The sequence below is a fragment of the Pantherophis guttatus genome, chromosome 4 (assembly GCF_059756535.1).
Source record: "Pantherophis guttatus breed Tessera chromosome 4, ASM5975653v1, whole genome shotgun sequence".
Classification (NCBI taxonomy): Eukaryota; Metazoa; Chordata; class Lepidosauria; order Squamata; family Colubridae; genus Pantherophis; species Pantherophis guttatus.
The window spans coordinates 15,276,807-15,295,714 of record NC_142066.1 but is presented as its reverse complement, the minus strand read 5'-3'; the positions used below and the strand labels follow the sequence as shown (position 1 = coordinate 15,295,714).

The following is an 18,908-nucleotide window of genomic DNA, read 5'->3' as shown; positions in this document are numbered from 1 at the left end:
CCCTTGGGGTACACCCGGAGGCTCCAACTGGTGCAGAATGCGGCCGCGCGGGGGATTATGGGAGCGACTGGGCGCTCCCATGTGACTCCTCTCCTGCGCGAGCTGCATTGGCTTCCGGTGGACTTCCGGGTGCGCTTCAAGGTGTTGGTGATCACCTTTAAAGCGCTCCATGGCTTAGGGCCAGGGTACTTACGGGACCGCCTTCTGCCACCAATAGCCTCCCACCGGCCAGTTCGCTCCCACAGAGAGGGCCTCCTCAGGGTGCCGTCGGCTAGACAATGCCGGCTGGCGACCCCCAGGAGGAGAGCCTTCTCTGTGGTGGCACCTACCCTTTGGAACAATCTACCCCCAGAGATACGAGTGATCTCCGACCTCCGGACCTTTCGTCGGGCCCTAAAAACTCATCTCTTTCAGTTAGCCGGTCTCTCTTGATTTTATGATTTTATGGTTGGCTTTAAATTTTGATATGGATTTTAAATTGATAAATTTTAAACTATGGGCCAAATTTAATTATTTTAAATCTATTTTTAATCGTATTTATGTATAAATGTTTTTATTTTGGCTGTTCACCGCCCTGAGTCCGAAAGGAGAAGGGCGGTATAGAAATTCGAATAATAATAAATAATAAATAAATTAATTAACATTTCTGGTTATATCACTTATCCGTCACATCCTTTTTGGGTTATCCGTTTAAGTATCTGTTAAAGGATACAGTTAAACAAACCACTTCGTATAAGATATGAACCTGGAATCATAAAACTGTGAACTTCAGTATAGTTCTCTTGTCAGTGTGTCTTCCTCATAGTATTTCTGTCACTGGATATGTATTCCTTAGTATGTAATGCATAGCACAGTTCTCTTTTGAAACAAGTGACTTTTTTACAGTGTGGTAACCAAGTTCTACCAACACGTCTTGGCTTTAGCATTTGCCGTGAAAGAGATCAACAAGGATTCTCACATCTTGCCTAACATCACTCTTGGATTCCATATCTATGACAGCTACTCTGATGCACTAATGACCTATCGTACCATTCTGGATCTGCTTTTTAAGTCGCATAAAATTGTCCCCAACTATATTTGTGGGACTGAAAAGAAAGTGATGGGAATCATTGGAGGGATGAGTCCCGAAACATCCATACGAATGGCAGAAATTTTGCAGCTTTTCAAGATCCCACAGGTTGGAGCCATAACTAAAGATGTCAAAATTAGGACATCAATCACACAGATTGCCTGCCTTTGAATTCCCCTTCAAGAAGCAACTTGATGGTTTATCGGTAAACAGATGTAAAGAAATTAGGGTAAAGAGAAGTAAAGAAATTAGGGTAAAGGGCAGACTTTGATTAATCTGTGGTTCTCTTCAGTATATCGCTTCGTTCAGTATGATGAATCAAGACATTAAGAATTTTGACACATAGTTCTTTGAACCTGCAGACTTTTGCTAGCTATCATTACCTGCCTCGCTTATTTCAGATCATATATTTTAAGCATAATGTGCACAAATATCTGGGTTTTATATTAAAGATGGGGAGCACAACATGTAGAAGGAACATTTACCTAGGAAGCACTGAAAGATTTGATTCTTTCAATTCAAATATTCAAGTTATCTTCAAGAAAAAGACTTGAGATAATGATGATCATAGTAATAACTTTGTTGTCATTGTACATGTATACACAGTATACCCATACAACAAAATTCACTTAACATCCAAAGACCAGGTCCAACACACATAACAATCCCCAAACAAACTTCCACCCACCACAAATTCCCCACTCCTAAACCACCTAAACATCCAGACAACAGACCAAGTAATGCTGTCCAACAGCTCACTGTTGGTGGCCCTTTAGTTCATTGTTGAGTGCAATTATAGCTCTGGGATAAAAACTATTCAGAAAACGTGTGGTCCGAGTTTTAATTGTTCTGTATCTTTTGCCGGAAGGCAACAGTCCAAAAAGATTGTAAGTAGGATGGGAAGAGTCTCTGAGAATGTTATGCAACTTTGTCAAACAGCGAGATTCAAAGATGTTGTCCAGGGCTGGTAGCTGGAGCCCAATGATATTCTGGGCAGTTTTAATGATTCTCTGTAAAGCTTTTTTGTCCACTACAGAGTTGCTCCCATACCATGCAAGAATGCCATATGTCAGGACATTCTCAATGGTGCTGCGATATTAGGACAGAAGTAGATGCTGAGATAGATTTATCCTCCTGAACATTCTCAGAAAGCATCATGATGATGATGATGACAGAGAGACTGACAGACAGACAGATAGACAGACAGACAGATAGACAATATTCAGAAAGGATATCTCCCTTTTAGGGAGATCTCTGAACCTTATCTATATTACTAAACAACCATATTTTGAAAAACAACATAGATTACGGTAAATCAATAAAAACAGGACATATCCATCCATTCTCTTACTCTATCATTTTCTCTTTGTCTTATTCCTCCTTTTTTTTTTTTTTTTTTTTAGATTTCATATGGTTCTTTTCAATTGGCAGTGACTGATGAATCGCGTTTTCCGCCTTTTTATCGCATGGCCCCCAATGAAGATCTCCAGTACGAGGGTTTAATCCAGCTCCTCCTGTACTTTGGATGGAAATGGGTAGGGCTTGTCATTGTAGATGATAAACATGGAGAACATTTCCTACAAACTCTGGAACCCATGCTCTCTCAAAATAAAATCTGCTCCGAATTCATTGAACGGATTGACAGAAATTTATATACTTCCGAAGTATTTGACTTGGCTGAACGTTGCCTGAGGCACATTACTTTGTTCACAGAGAGAACCGCAAATACAGTTATTGTACATGGAGAAAATACAGTCTTTATGTGGCTGGCCTCTATTCTACAAGGCACCGAATTTTTTCTCCCAATGCCTTCGGATTCTTCACAGAAAATTTCCACACAAAAAGTGTGGATCACAATGGCCCAAAATGATTTCACATTACATTCCTTACAAAGAGCTGTCGATATGCAAACGTTCCATGGAGCAATTTCCTTCTCAATTAGCACAAGAGAACCCCCAGGTTTCCAACAATTTATACAGGCCGTCACTCCATCTGAGGCAAGTCAAGATGGCTTTATTAGAGATTTCTGGAGCCAAGCTTTTTGCTGTTCACCACCAAATAATGGTGTTTCTCAAATAATGGATGAGAAATGTACTGGAGAGGAAAGACTAGACGACCTTATTGCACCCTTCTTTGAAACCAGCATACTTGGCCATAGTTACAGTATCTATAATGCAATCTGTGCTGTGGCTCAGGCCTTACATGCTGCTCAAACAGGGAGGACTTATCAGAAGATACAAAACAACAGGGATCAAGGGCGATCAAAAATTGTAGAAACCTGGCAGGTAAGATTTCCCCTTTCTCAATGCTCTTTTGAAATGTTGTCTTAGGTTACAACAGAGTGCCAAGACTTAATGAGTCAACAGATCATTGTAGACCATCTATCTAAGCATCACTGATGTTCATCTTTCTTCAAGATTAAAACATTACAAATATTGACCCACTGAAGCTGTTGTCTTTTGCCTACACATCAGAGGTGGTATTCAACCGGTTCGCACTGGTTCAGGTCCAGCGGCACCTAAAAAGAGACACAATGCCTGCAGGCTTCTTGCAGTGAATATTACCGACCTCCGGCTCCACTCCACTTCTCGAATGCACAACCGCCCTCTTCTATGCGCCAGCCGCACAGGCGCACCCCATTGCCTGCCGCGCTGCTCCACTTGGACTTGCCCGGGGAAGTCCCTTCGGCGCAGCAGCAGCAGGCAATGGAGTGTGCCTGCGCAGCCGGTACCTAGAAGAGGGCAACGGCAGTGCATTCGAGAAGTGGAGCAGAGCCAGAGGTTGGTAATTTTTGCTGCAAGAAGCCTGCAGCCACTGCATCTTTTTTCGGTGTGGCTGGACTCCAGCCACACCAAAAATAAGAGGCGGCAGCTGCAGGCATCTCATGACAAGGGGGGAAAGATGCGGGTTGATGGGGATCCCAGTGGTGATGGCTCAGCTCTGGCTTGCCTTCCCTGGCAGCCAGCCGTGGGAGGAAGGTAAGGTCGCGGCCACAGGACGATGGAAGAGGCAGTCGTGGGGGAGGAAGCGGGGCTAGGGCTGGGGCCTCTGAAGGAGGGGAAATGGGGCGATGCGTGCGACTGGTGAAGGGAGAGTGGGCGGCATGCAGGATTAGGCAAGGCCTTTGACAGTATAGGCCAGATCTGGGCAGAAAATAGGTAGAAAAAATAGCTGTAAGTTCAATTTTTTTCCTACCGGATTCTGTGGGCGTGGCTTGGCAATGGTCATGTGACTGAGTGGGCATGGCCATGAGTGACATCAAGTTGGATACACCCACTCAGTCACATGACCTTCCCCTGCCAAGCCATGCCCACAGAACTGGTAGGGAAAAAATTTGAATACCACCACCGTTACACATCTCAGCTTTTTCCTCCTTACACATCAACAAAACTGGTCTTTAACATACTTCTGCCTTTCTACTTCTCTGGAGATTTTCTTCCCATAGCTTCTTCTTGCTCTTTTTCCACTAACTCTCTCAATTGTCACTAGAAAAAAAAATCAACATGTACTAAAGAAATTTTAGTCCGTAAGATGGACTATGGTCCAAAATAACCACTAGATTCTTTCAGTCCGCTATACTTCTTTATTCCCAGGGAAGAAAGCCTCCAAACTTAAAAAGTGGTGTTGTTTGAAGACATTTTGAAGGCTAATCTGTTTCCCTTTAACCAGTGGTGGGATTCAAGTAATTTAACAACTGATTCTCTGCCCTAATGATTTCTTCCAACAACCAGTTTGCCAAACTGCTCAGAAAATTAACAACCAGTTCTCCTGAAGTGGTGCAAACTGGCTGAATCCCACCACTGCCTTTAACCCTTATCCTTTTTCTTCCGCAAGCTCCACTCATTTCTGCAGAGAATTTCCTTCAACAACAATGCTGGAGATGAAATTAAATTCAATGAAGATGGAGCACTGGAAGCTGGATTTGACATTGTAAATTTGGTTACTTTCCCAAACAACTCCTATATCAACATCCCAGTTGGGGAACTAGATCTGCAAGGAGGAACCTTCCGTATTCATCAAGACAAAATCCAGTGGCATCATGGATTCACTCAGGTAACATAACAATAATATGGGAGAGAGAGGGGGGTGCTTTAGAACTCAATAGATAGATAGATGATAGAGAGAGATGATAGAGATTGAAACAGAGAGACAGACAGATGAGAGAGACAGAGACAGAGAGAGAGACAGAGAGACAGAGAGACAGAGACAGGGACAGGGACAGAGAGACAGAGACAGAGACAGAGACAGAGACAGAGACAGACAGAGACAGAGACAGAGACAGAGACAGAGACAGAGACAGAGACAGAGACAGAGACAGAGATAGAGACAGATAGATGATAGATGGATGGATGGATGGATGGACAGTCAGTCACTCTGGGCAGATTTGAATTTGGAAGGTGCTTCATTCAAGAGTCACTTGTCTGAAATGGTCTAGGTTCTCCTTGTTCTGTTCCTACTACACGTTAGTCTGTGTGCAACTCGACATGCAGCTAAACCATCTATCCTCTGATAAAACAGACTGGGTGCATAGATCTGAATGCTTTATTGAGAGAACAGGATATGATGAAACCGAGGAAAATTGGGATACATACAGTGAGAATCAAATATAAGATAGACAATATTAAGTTACTACCGAACATAACAATCAATAAATACAAACCGTTTGAATCTCACCAGCGATGCTCTGTGTGTGGGATGTGAATTTGTTCTTGGATGATCATGTGCCACAGATTAAAATGGCTGCTTCTTTGTCCTTTTGCCTTCTCCAAACGCTAAAAGAAATGGAGTCTGGCTTCCCACCATACACTTGGTTTGAGAGTGCGGGCTGATGGGTAAATGGGCGGAGTCAGCTCCAAACAATAGAGTTGGGTCATATTTGTCTCTCCGGCCACTGGATGGGGCAAGAGAGCCACAACAGTATAAAAAGTTATATGTTGTAGCATGATACTCCTGCTTCAGCAGGGGCTGGACGAGAAGACCACCAAGGTCCCTTCTATTCTATTCTATTCTATTCTATTCTATTCTATTCTATTCTATTCTATTCTATTCTATTCTATTCTATTCTAGTCCATTCCATTCCATTCCATTAAAGAAAAGATAGCCTCCAGGGTCCTTATAAATGGCATTGTTTAATTAATGGGCAGATACTATGTGGGACAGGTAGTAACAGGGGTGGGTTCTACTTACCTTTACTACCAGTTTGCAACGTGGCCGTATGCATGTACAGAAGCATTTTGATGATATCAGGGTCGGTGGGCGGAGCCTCCCGCCGGTTTTACTACCGGTTCTATAGAAGCAGTGTTAACCCGGGGCAACCCACCATTGGATAGTATATAATTTAACCAGGCCTTATGTCTTCCTGGGTTTAAAGAGAGTAACCAGAGCCTTGACTGGGGAACAATAGGGAAAATAATCCAAGTTTAGATATAAATGTGGGCTGCATTTCATTAATTAAACTTCAGCTAGATAAAAAAACAAACAAATCAAATGCAACTTTGGTTACATTCCTGGCTCTGGTAACCTTTTGGAGGTTGAATTGTCTGTTACATGGCAGAAATGACTATCAACAATCATTGCCTGTAAGATAAAAACGTAAGTAAAACATTACTACTGATTTCTTTCTTTATTTGGGGACAGATCCCTCCTCCCTCCTTATGTAATGAGCCATGTCCTCTTGGAAAAAGAAAGAACAAGATCGAAGGGCGGAAATTTTGCTGCTATGCTTGTGCTCCCTGTCCAGAAAAGATGATATCCAGACAAATGGGTAAGATTCATGACATCCCAATAGAACCAGCCCAGTGGTGGGTTTGGACTGGTTCACAAGAACCGGTAGTAAAACTGGCGGGAGGCCCCGCCCACTGCCCCGGACGTTGTCATCAGCGATCTGCACATGCGCAGAACAGTGGTGGGTTTCAAAAATTTTTACTACTGGTTCTGTGGGTGTGGCTTGGTGGGCGTGGCATGGCATGGCTTGGTGGCGTGACTGTGGAAGGATACTGTAAAATCTCCATTCCCACCCCACTCCAGGGGAAGAATACTGTAAAAGAGCTCTGGTAGCGCAGCAGACTAAAGCACTGTTATTAACATCAACTGCCTGCAATTATTGCAAGTTCAAATCTCACCAGGCTCAAGGTTGACTCAGCCTTCCATCCTTTCTAAGGTAGGTAAAATGAGGACCCAGATTGTGGGGGCAATAAGCTGACTTTGTATAAATATACAAAAGTAGGAAGGCTATTGCTTAACGCATTGTAAGCCGCCCTAAGTCTTCGGAGAAGGGCGGCATATAAATCAAATTAAAAACAAAAAAAACTCCATTTCCTCCCCACTCCAGGGAAAGATTACTGCAAAATCCCCATTTCCTCCAGATCAGCTGGGACTTGGGAAGCAGAGAATAGATGAGGGCGGGGCAGTCAGGGGTGGTATTTACCGGTTCTCCAAACTACTCAAAATTTCCACTACCGGTTCTCCAGAACTTGTCAGAACCTGCTGAAACCCACCTCTGATGCAGAAGCTTCTGCGCATGCTCAGAAGCATGGCACGCCAAAGCTAAACAAGCACGCACGCACGATCCCATTGTAAACCGGTAGTAAAGGTAAGTAGAACCCATCCCTGAACCAGCCTGTATCCCAGTTAACATGAATCTCTTCAACATTATTGCTCACTGTATTGATGCATCACAAAGGAGGAAAAGCAAGAGACATCAGTGATGTCCTCTACACCAGAGGTCTCCAACTTTTCCAGTTTGGTGGACCGGCAGGGGGATAGGGAGGATGGTTCTATGTCAATGGCTTGAGCGCATGCAACTCCATTTTTGCAAGCAGTAGGCATCATTTATGTCTCATCCTTTTCTTTTTCCACCTTTGCTCACTCACATCTTGTGTGGCACAGTTCCAAATGGGTAGTGGACCGCAGCCAGGGTGTTGGGGGACCATCTCTCTATCTCATCTCATCTCATCTCATTTATATGATGGGCACATTGCATAAAGGAAACAGTAATCAAGTAGCACAGTTCCTGTTCTCCTATCCTCTAGCACACTCTATCCTCTAGAGTGCCAAGCTCATCACCTGCGGGCCAGATTCAGCCCATGGGGTGTTTAGACCTAGCCCGCAGGGTTGCCCCGGAAAAAGCAAAGTACTGGCCCGTAGTGGCTCCATTTTTGCTGGCAAAAGGCTGCACAAAGCCGTCAAGGCTGAAAACAGAGTCAGAGGGGCCGCGCGCAACCCCCAACCTCCATTTTCGCTGGCAGAGGCCTAGCAAAACAAAGCAAAAGCAAAACAAAACAAAAGGAATAATGTTTCTCCTTTTGCATTTGTGCATCCAAGAAGGGACAGGAAAGGAGGAAGGGAAAGAGGAAAGACAAAGAAAAAGGGAGAAGATGGGAAGAGAGCAAGGAAGGAAACAGAAGGAAAGATGGAGAGAAAGCAGAAAGGAGAAGGAAGACGGAAGGAAAAAGAAGAGAAGGAAGCAAGGAAGCAAGGAAGGAGCTCCTGACACAAGTAACATTGAGCTGGCCACACCCACCATGCCCATGCCCACCCACCTGGCCACGCCCACTCACCCTCCGGCCCTTTGAGGTCAACCCTGATGCAGCACTCAGTGAAATTGAGTTTGACACCCCTGCCTTAGATCAAATCTCTTGATAGTTGAAAATGACATAACAAAAAGAAGAATGGTATTTTAGTGAAAAATGGATATTAAAAAATATTCGGATTAAACATGCTGTGTGGGGATATCATTACAGAAGGATTATGCAAGTTGTGGTTTACTTTGTCTTCTACTATGAACGCTCCCTGGACATTCTAGCTTCATGTTAGCTTTCTAGATTTGCTTTCTTTCTCCTCCGCTGGAGACAATGGATCCCCCCAGCCTCGACCGGGCCACCACAGGAGACCACAACATGAGTGAGGTCAAGCTCGCCACATCCACCCTGACCATGCCCACACTAGCCATGCCCACCTGCCCCCAAGGTCAAATGCAACCATAACGCGACCCTCAATGAAATTGAGTTTGACACCTCTGCTCTTGCGCTATTGCAAGTTTTTCAGGATCTAAAGTATCAAGCATTTTTTTTCTCTTTCCCACTAGCTGGCACACATTTAGAAAATGGGACGTGCTATTCTCTTGCTCAGAAATGCTATAAAACCTAGTGCACTCCAACAGTATTGATATATAGAAAAATCTAAATTGTGTTTCCCTACAGTACTCGTTTTTACAAAAGGATTTAGAAAAAACTTACATTCAGGTAAATCCAGAAAAGAAATTCTGAAACTTCAGAAAAGTTTAAGCCTGTTCAGAAACTTTTTTCTTCTTTTCAGACATGGAGAATTGTGACAGTTGTCCAGAGGATCAGTTTCCAAACCAAGCTCACGATGAGTGCATTCCAAAGACACTGCATTTCCTCTCCTTTGAAGAACCACTGGGCATTACTCTGGTGTCTCTGTCTCTTCTTTTTTCCCTAGTTACAACTTTGGTGTTTATAATCTTCATTAAGAAACGGGACACTCCCATTGTCAAAGCCAACAATCGCAACCTCACCTACCTTCTACTTATCTCCCTCTTTCTCTGTTTCCTCTGCTCATTTCTGTTCATTGGAAAGCCCAATAGGATGACCTGTCTCCTCCGACAAACCAATTTTGGCATCATCTTCTCTATTGCGATCTCTTCTATATTGGCCAAAACCATCACAGTCATCGTAGCATTCCTAGCATCAAAGCCAGGGAGCCTATTTCACAAATGGGTGGGGCAAAAGTTGGCCTATTCTATTATCTGGTTCTGCTCCTTCATTCAAGTAACTATTTGTGCCATCTGGCTGAGTACATCTCCCCCATTTCCACATTTAGACATGGAGACAGTCTATGGAGAAATGGTAATCGAATGTCATGAAGGCTCCATCATCATGTTTTACTGTGTCTTGGGCTACATGGGCCTCTTGGCCCTTCTCAGCTTCACTGTGGCCTTCCTAGCCAGGAAGTTGCCAGACAGTTTTAATGAAGCCAAGTTCATCACCTTCAGCATGTTGGTTTTCTGCAATGTTTGGCTGACCTTTGTCCCCACCTACCTGAGCACCAAAGGGAAGTATGTGGTGGCTGTGGAGATCTTCTCTATTCTGTCTTCCAGTGCTGGTTTACTGGGATGCATCTTCACCCCCAAAATTTATATAATTATACTGAGGCCTGAACTCAACACTAGAGAGCAATTAACACATAAGAAATAGAAAAAAAAGAAAAAGATCTAATTTTTACAAGCAACTAATTGGATGTGTACATACTGTATTATTGCTCTCATATATAAGTAATCTGACAGAGCCACATTCAATTTTTCTGTCCAAACTCAAAAGTAAATCTGTTAGATGATATAATAGCTAATAAAATATGAATAAATTTGACTTTCTTTCACCATGGATGGTAGTGCTTATTTGGTGAGAGAAGTACTTTAATTTTTTCAGGCAAGCAATTTCTATATGATTTAGTTGGTTTTTTGGGGAGAAGTTTTCAATGTTTCACATGCCAATTCTTGGAGTAAGAAAAGAACTGGGCCACTATCAAGATAGACATTAGAAAGAACAGACTGTGAACAAACCTCAAGATTCATTAGCTTCTCGAGTGATTTTTTCCGTCTTCTTAAAAACCATTGATTAATTGGGTTTTTCCTCCAAAGCTGATAATAAATCCACCACCGAACTCTTTGCATGACCCTCAACTCAATCCAGAAAGCTTGCCAGCTGTATGGTATTTTTGAGGAATTCTGTTAATGGATAGCTCTTAATGGCAGGGATCTTTTAATATAAGAAAGAAACATATCTCTGTTTAAAGTGAAATCAAGTATTTCCAAATGTAAGCCTTGCTTTTTGTGGTTTTGCTGGATAAGTTAGAAAAGGAGGAGATAGGATAGTATTGTGACCAACACTGATTTCAGGTAAAGCAATCAAATCAGTTTGAAGCAGGGGTGCTATTCAGCAGGTTCTGACAGGTTCTGGAGGACCAGTAGCAGAAATTTTGAATAGTTTGGAGAACCGGGAAATACCACCGTTGGCTGGCCCCAGAGTGGGGTGGGAATGGAGATTTTGCAGTATCCCTCCCCTGCCACGCCCACCAAGCCATGCCCACTAAGTCACACCACACCCACCAAGCCATGCCCACAAAACCGGTAGTTAAAAACAATTGAATTCCATCACTGGTTTGAAGATACAACATGATTTTGTTTGTGTGCATACAAACCATAATACAGTATATATTCAGAATATTATTACCGTGTTTCTCCAAAAATAAGACCCTGTCTTATATTTTTCTGAACCCTGAAATAAGTGCTTGGCCTTATTGCCATGCACTCAAAAGCCTGATTGGGCTTATTATCAGGGGATGTCTTATTGGGGGGGAAACAGGGTAGTTTGTTGAGAAGTTAAAAGCAGATGGATACCCTGGCTTATATACCTTTGGCCTACTAAAGTGTAAAGGCAGAATACAGAAAAAGGCAGAAAGAGTGAATATTTTACATGATGTTGGAATATTTTAGAGAAATCTATCCATGTGACTGTAATATTATTTATTTATTTCCACTAGATCAGGGGTGTCAAACTCAAGGAAGGAAGAAAAGAAAGAAGGAAGGAAGGAAGGAAGGAAAGAAGGAAGGAAGGAAGGAAGGAAGGAAGGAAGGAAGGAAGGAAGGAAGGAAGGTAGGTGTCAGGTTTCGAGGTTGTCTCAAATAAATTGCATTTCAAACAAAGTCTTTGATGAAAAAAACTCCCATTTATTAAGCACAACATTCTAATTTCGACTCCATCGTAGCCAACACTGACTCCCAGACCCAAAACCCTCCCTTTCCGTTCCCCACTCCCCTGCACTCATTGGCCATCTTCCAAGTCACTCTACCCCGATCTACTGCTCCAGCTCAAACAAATTTCCCCCCTCCCATCCCATCTCCTAGGGGATATTATCTCCAGGGAAAATAAGTAGGTGAAAAGTCAAACGTCCCTTTCCAGACGCTTCCGCTTCTCCTTCTTATGTCAGCACTAGAGTAAATGCAGCTTGAAGTGCTGATAGAAGGAAGGAAGAAGGGAGGGATGGAGGGACGGAGGGAGGGAGGGAGGGAGGGAGGGAGGGAGGGAAGGAAGGAAGGAAGGAAGGAAGGAAGGAAGGAAGGAAGGGAGGGAGGGAGGGAGGGAGGGAGGTAGAGTCTCAGGAAAACCATGCCTTAGCACTTGGCCATCACAGGTGACCCTGACATGAGTGACGTCGAGCTGGCCACACCCACCATGGCCACACCCACCCACTCACCCACCCCACCAGCCACAGCCACCCACCCTCCGGCCCTCCAAGGTCAAAAACAACCCTGATGTGGCCCTCAGTGAAATCAAGTTTGACACCCCTGCCTTAGATCAAATCTCTTGAGAGTTGAAAATGACATAACAAAAAGAAGAATGGTATTTTAGTGAAAAATGGACATTAAAAAATATTCGGATTAAACATGCTGTGTGGGGATATCATTACAGAAGGAATATGCAAGTTGTGGTTTATTTTGTCTTCTACTTTGAAGGTTCCCCGGACATTCTAGCTTCATGTTAGCTTTCTAGCAGGAGTGGGATTCAAATCCCGCAGCTACCGGTTTGCTATTGGGAGTGTGCGGGTGCATGTGCTCGCTTTGTGAGCTGTTCTGTCCCCGTCCCACACACGCAACCCGACAGACGGCCCGGAGTTAATAAGCCACACGACAAAGTCTTTGAAGATAAAGCTGGCAGCAACCCAGTGGCTAGCTGCCAATTCAGACTTTACTCACACAAAACAAAGATTAGACTGCAAGCATTCTGATAAAGCAGGCAAAGTTTCAGCAATACAAGGATTAGTTCAAATGCAGTCCGACAAGGCAGGCAGAAGTCCAGTAACACAGAGATCATGGATTATTTCTAGTTTTTGCTCGTCACAAACTGAACCACCCACCACACCCACATTTATACCCTGTGGGGTGTGGTCCAGTGACTCAGCTAATCTCTGGCATGCCTTCCCCTCTGCTGCGCACGCTTCTTCCTGAGCCGCTGTCAAGGATCTAGCCAGCACTTATCTCCTTCGTCGCTGTCCACCTGTGGCTGCGGGGACGTGCTTGGCTCTGGGCCTATCTCTTGGCCTTCGGTGTACTCCGGAGGCATTGCCAGAGAGTAGGGTCCTGAAGAGGGAAGCCTTGCCAACTCCTCTCCCTCACTCTCAGAGTCTGCATCTGTCGATAGCCCAGGGTCAGGCAACGGAGCCACAATATGAGCATGCAGTGCTTCGGCGCATGCGCAGACGATTCTGTGCATGCGCAGAGAATCTGGGTGGGTGGATGGAGCCTCCCAATGCCGCCGCTATCGATTCACCAGTAGCGACCCACCCCTACTTTCTAGACAGGACAGTTTTAATGATGTTTTAATCCATCATACTGCAAGTGATGTGACTTTTTTTTTTGACAAGTTTGATTGGTTTCTTCCCCCCCCAATACACACCCACATTTTTTTTTGAAATAGAGTCCTGACCATATCATATCATATATAATTCATCATATCCAAATATATTTTACTTAGATACAGTTTCTGCCAAAGTGTTCTTTTTCCATATTTGTTAATCAAATCTTATTTTTTCTACTCTTATTTTTCTAAACAGTATCTTCTTTCACCCTCAAATTCTATTTTTTTCTATTCTTAATCCTATACATTCTCCTTAATTTAATTTTTTATTAATTCAATCTTTATCTTAATATATTTAAACGTGTTCGGAGATGCCTTTCTTCCATTTCATCTTTTTTGTTTTACAGCAATCTTTCTTCTCTTTCTCTTCCTCTCCCTCCCTCCTTTTGTCCTTCCTACCTTCTTCTTCCCTCCTCTCCTACTCCTTCTCTACTTCCCCTTCCTTTCTCCCCTCCTCCTTTCTTCCCCCCTATCTAACCTTCCCTCCTACTCTTATTCCCCTTTCCTCTCTTCCTCTCCTCTTCCCTTTCTTCTGTTCCTCTCTCTCCTTCTCCCTTCCTTCAATCTCCCTACTCCTTCTTCTATCTCTCTCTATTGCTGTATTCATTTTCAATTCAGTGCTTTTTTCTCTATGGTGTCCAGGCATCCCTGTTTTTCTCTCCCTTTATTGCATATATTCCTCAAAATTCCCATCATATTTTGAAATTCTTAACATTATATTTCAACTTGTTTCATGTTTACCTTAAAATCTTTCAATTTAATTAACTTTCCACCCCTTATGTCCATTTCAATAGTTATTTTTCTCTTTTCCTAATATTTCAATTACTTCCTGATATTTTAACACATAGACCATTTCTATATCTGCTGGTCTGCTTGCAACATTTTCTGTGATGTGACATTTTGGAAGTGTTTTGCAGTATCAGTATATTCCTGGAACCATCTAAATATACCAGAATAGGTTGGACCAGGCCTTTATATTTCCATTCCTAATTATCAAGTTGGATCCTGACAAAAGAACTGGAAGATTGCTCTTCCAGTACCATAAGCCTTCTGAGAAGTTGCAAATGTTTCTGCCTTTTCCACACATTCTCTTCTGAAAGAAGCCATTTGACTTCTCAGGTGTTTGGGGGAGATGCGTCTAGACTCCCTTTCCATCTAATTACATCCTCTCTTGTCAAGAACTTTGGATCCTATCATACATGGATGAGACGTCCCCTCTTAAAAAGTGGACTGCCCAGCTTAGCAATATTATTGTCAGGGTTCCAACGGATGCCCTAATTAAATCATGAGTCTTGAGCCAAGCTTCAAAAGAAATCCAGTTATTTATTAGGAGCTTCCTGTCAGCATGTTCCCAAGTGAAGCCAGCTCTGACCCTACGTAATTTATGCTCCAATTATGACCCTGTTTCCTCCCTCCCCTCAGGTTGTGTCATCAATCACATTCGCCAATGGAGCAATTTCGTGGTTGTAGAGGTCACTCCCCTCCGGCTGCTGTAGGTAACCCTGGGATACAGCCTTGAGAGAGATAAGTGTGGAATGTGCATCTGTCTTTGGCTGCTGTGCCATTTTGCCAGTTTCCCATCCCCCCTAACCTATGACAACTCGAGAGCAGGCCAAGGATGCTTTGCGAGTTGACAATTATGACTTCCCACCTTGTTACATCTTTTCTAAATGTATCTTTTCTTTTATGTACACTGAGAGCATATGCACCAAGACAAATTCCTTGTGTGTCCAATCACACTTAGCCAATAAAAATTCTATTCTGTTCTGTTCTGTTCTGTTCTGTTGTATTCTATTCTATTCTATTCTATTCTATTCTATTCTATTATTCTATTTTATTCTATTCTATTCTATTCTTTTTCTATCTCATGGCATCTGCTAACCAAAGAATGCAAATAGATACTTAAATATATATTTAAAACAACTCCAAAATCTGTTGGCTTACTAAAGGTAAGACTAATTCTGACTGCTTCTGTATGTGAACTAGTGTTGTGGCCCGCCAGTGGCCTGCGCGGATAGTGGTTGATCCTGACGAGGAGGAGGCTGGTGTGGTGTCATGCCAGCAGCCTGCACAGCTGGCGCTTGCGTCGGACAGCAAGGAGGTTGAAGAGAATGTGGTGCCAGAGGCAGAGACTCAGCCAGGGCCTTCAGAACCTCCAGAAGTTCCTTCAAGTGGAGAGAGCGAAGTGGAGGAGCCTCTCCTCAATGCTCGAGCACGCAGGGCTTCCAAAAGGCAGGAGTGGCTACTCAGGAGGAGGCACTCTTCTCGAGAGTAAGGCTTGAGGATAATTGGCCATTCCCTTAGCCTATTTAAGTCACACACCTTTAGTAAGTTTCTTGCTGGAAACAACTTGTAATTATCATCAGAGCATTTTTGGAAAAGTCTTATCATATCTTGTTTTCTGGGCTGGTTGCCAACCTTAGCCACACTTTGGTTTATTCTTGCTACTTAATAAATTTGATAAGGACTGTTGGTGTGTGTCAATATCCTCGGGAATCCAGAGCTGAATCCGGCAGAACAACTAGAGCTCTTTTTCTTTGACTCCGCAGGCCCCTCTGTGCAATTATAGACTTCAAGATCAGTTCCTCAAATCTCCCCACCAGAATACATGGAAAACTCTTCCTTGTGGCATCTCACAAATATGTTTGCTTCTGCATTTCAATGAGCAAAGTTGCCGTATTTCTATCTCTTATCACAAACACTATGATTAAACCACCAGGTCAATCCTCCAGTGGCTCTCAAGATGCTTCTGAAGGAATTATCAGGCAAATCCCAGACCAGATATATATATATCTCCAATATATTGTTCCCTGCTGACGGCCATTCCTCAAGAGGCGTCCCCCCCCCAACCATTACAAGGTCAATAAGAAAACTGATGCCATCAATTGGGTTCTTAGGATTTTACATCTATTTGCTGTTCATAGCATACACACACACACACACATATATAGCCATTGTGGCTTTTGTGCTAATATTTTTAAACTGTTGATCAGCCAGTGCCAAGTCAATTCAGCAGCTGAATTCTCTTTGATTTCAATTTATTGATTCTCTTTGATTTCAATAAATTAGACTAACTCCATTGTTTCATATATGTGAGATATAGGACTTCACACGAATATGCTAGCTCACTGATTCAACAGGACAACTGTATTGGAAGAATTTGTGTAAGGCAAATGAAATTCAGGGCTGGGCTGACCAAGAGAAAATATTATGGTGGCCAAGGTCTTCTGCTGGTCCTTTAAGAAAGAGTGAAAAATTAGGTACAGTATTAGAGTTGAGAGGAACTCTGTTCTTTCACAATTTTGAGCATCAAGCCATTCAGACATAGGTGAGGCTTAAGACAAGGGATCAGATCAATTTTTGAGATATTCTTAAGCCAGATATCAAGCAGTTGTTTCACTGTCTATAGCATCTTGTTTGAATCAAGGCTTCTGCCAACAGCAGTACAGGATAAATCAAATGAGCAGGAATGTTGGGGATTATTGTCGTATTACTGCTTCCAGAATTGGCCATGAAGGTACAACCTCTTAAGTGCACTGGCGAGCAAGCCCTTAAAATTCCACAGGAATGGTACCAGGATGGAGAACTTCTCATTGGTGGATTGATGTCCCACATCCATTACTTGTTTCCCGAAATTGGTTTCAAGCGACATCCTTTTGAGGAATCTGTTGACCTCCCATTGTAAGAAATCACTCCTTTACCTGATTTTAATCTAATCCATCTCTGTTCTTTCCATCCATGTAAAATAGAGAGTTCCTTCAACATACTGGGTTGAAGGGTTTGAAGATATAAGGTTTTATGCACATATCCTTTATAATAGTTGGAGGTCCATCTGACCTACTTCAAAAAGATTATGGGGCACCTTAGAGTCTTGGAAAGAGCAATTCAAAACTGAAACAGAAACATTCTCAAGAAGAGTAGAAATGTGGGCTAAGTGTTGGAGATGCAGTCAGAACCAGGTACCTATTTCCACATGTGGTGGATGTGTAGCAAAGCAAGAGAATATTGGGAGAAAATACAAAACTGGCTGGGAATGATAATCAAACAGAATATTGAGTTGAAACCAGAAACATGTCTCCTAGGTACATTTCAAGGGACCGCATATTTAATTTTACACATATTGACAGCAGCAAGGATCATATATGCTAAATATTGGGAAAATATGAATACCCGACCAGAGGAGGCTGTAATTGGGGGAAAAAATTGATTGTGCCAAAATGGTTAGATTAACCTTTAAAATTAAAGATCAAGAAGATACAGAATATTATATGATTTGGAATAAATTCTATGAATGGATAGAAACAAGAGATAGGAATTAGAGAAAAGTAAGATCATAAATGTTAGTACTGAAAATAAGAAAATAAGAAAAAGGTAAATAATTACAATATGTTAATTTAAAAAAAACTAAGCTAAAAGCTTTTTGGTTATATTATTATTATATCATTATTATTGTTATTAAATTGTATGTTAATGTTTAATACCACTCTTCTCTTTTTTTTTTTTTTTTTGGTCTTTTTTATTTAGCACTTAGACTTAGACTTATATACCGCTTCATAGTGCTATACAGCCCTCTCTAAGTGGTTTACAGAATCAGCATATTGCCCGCCCCCCTCCAACAATCGGGGTCCTCATTTTAGCCACTTTGGAAGGATGGAAGGCTGAGTCAACCTTGAGCCTGGTGAGATTCGATCTGCCAAACTGCTGGCAGCCGGTGATCAGCAGAAGTAGCCTGCAGTACTGCACTCTAACTACTGCGTCACCGCGGCTCATTTGTAATATATATTTGTAAATGATATACCCTAACAATGCACTGGTTTTTTTTTTTAAAAAAAATTAAAATTAAAAAAAAAAGAAATTTGGGCTACTCACAATCTTCCTTTAAGGAAGAATTAAGAAGGAATTGGAGTATAGAAGGAAAAAATAAATTTATAACATATGGCTATGTTCTTCAGCTTCACCTTCTTTAACAATAAGATCTTCTGTAATATTTCCTCACAAATTTGTTCTACTCATCTTAGATTATTTCTATAGTAAATTAAAAAGACATCTAATTGAAAAAATCATCCCATTCCATTTCTTCCAACTGAGTAACTTCAGAGTTTGGGGCTTATCTTCTGAACAATTAGTGATTAACTTCATCAATAATTTTGTTTCATTTCAAAGGGCAAAACGAAATGCTCCTGATCTGTTTGTGCAGGAGCGACTTATCGTTATGAGGCGAACATTTTTGTAATTGTGGATTGAACAATAGGTTTATTAAGGACTAAAACATGCATGGAAAGTATAATATGACAAGAAACGCTCCTTTCTAAGGGTAGGAAAAATGAGAATTCTTTTGTAAGAATTCTCTTCTACATGGCAGCTATTCAGATATTTCAGGAATGTTATCATGCCATCCTTCTATA

General features: G+C 42.2%; 1 protein-coding gene across 1 annotated transcript; it reads left to right on the top strand.

Moving 5' to 3' along the window:
- The first annotated feature begins 2,535 nt into the window (after positions 1-2,535).
- LOC117679692 (vomeronasal type-2 receptor 26-like) lies at positions 2,536-10,284 on the top strand. The gene is made up of 4 exons (XM_087893352.1): positions 2,536-3,354; positions 4,904-5,122; positions 6,707-6,833; positions 9,386-10,284. The coding sequence occupies exons 1-4, from the start codon at positions 2,536-2,538 to the stop codon at positions 10,282-10,284; spliced, it is 2,064 nt and encodes a 687-aa protein (XP_087749478.1).
- Positions 10,285-18,908: the final 8,624 nt, after the last annotated feature.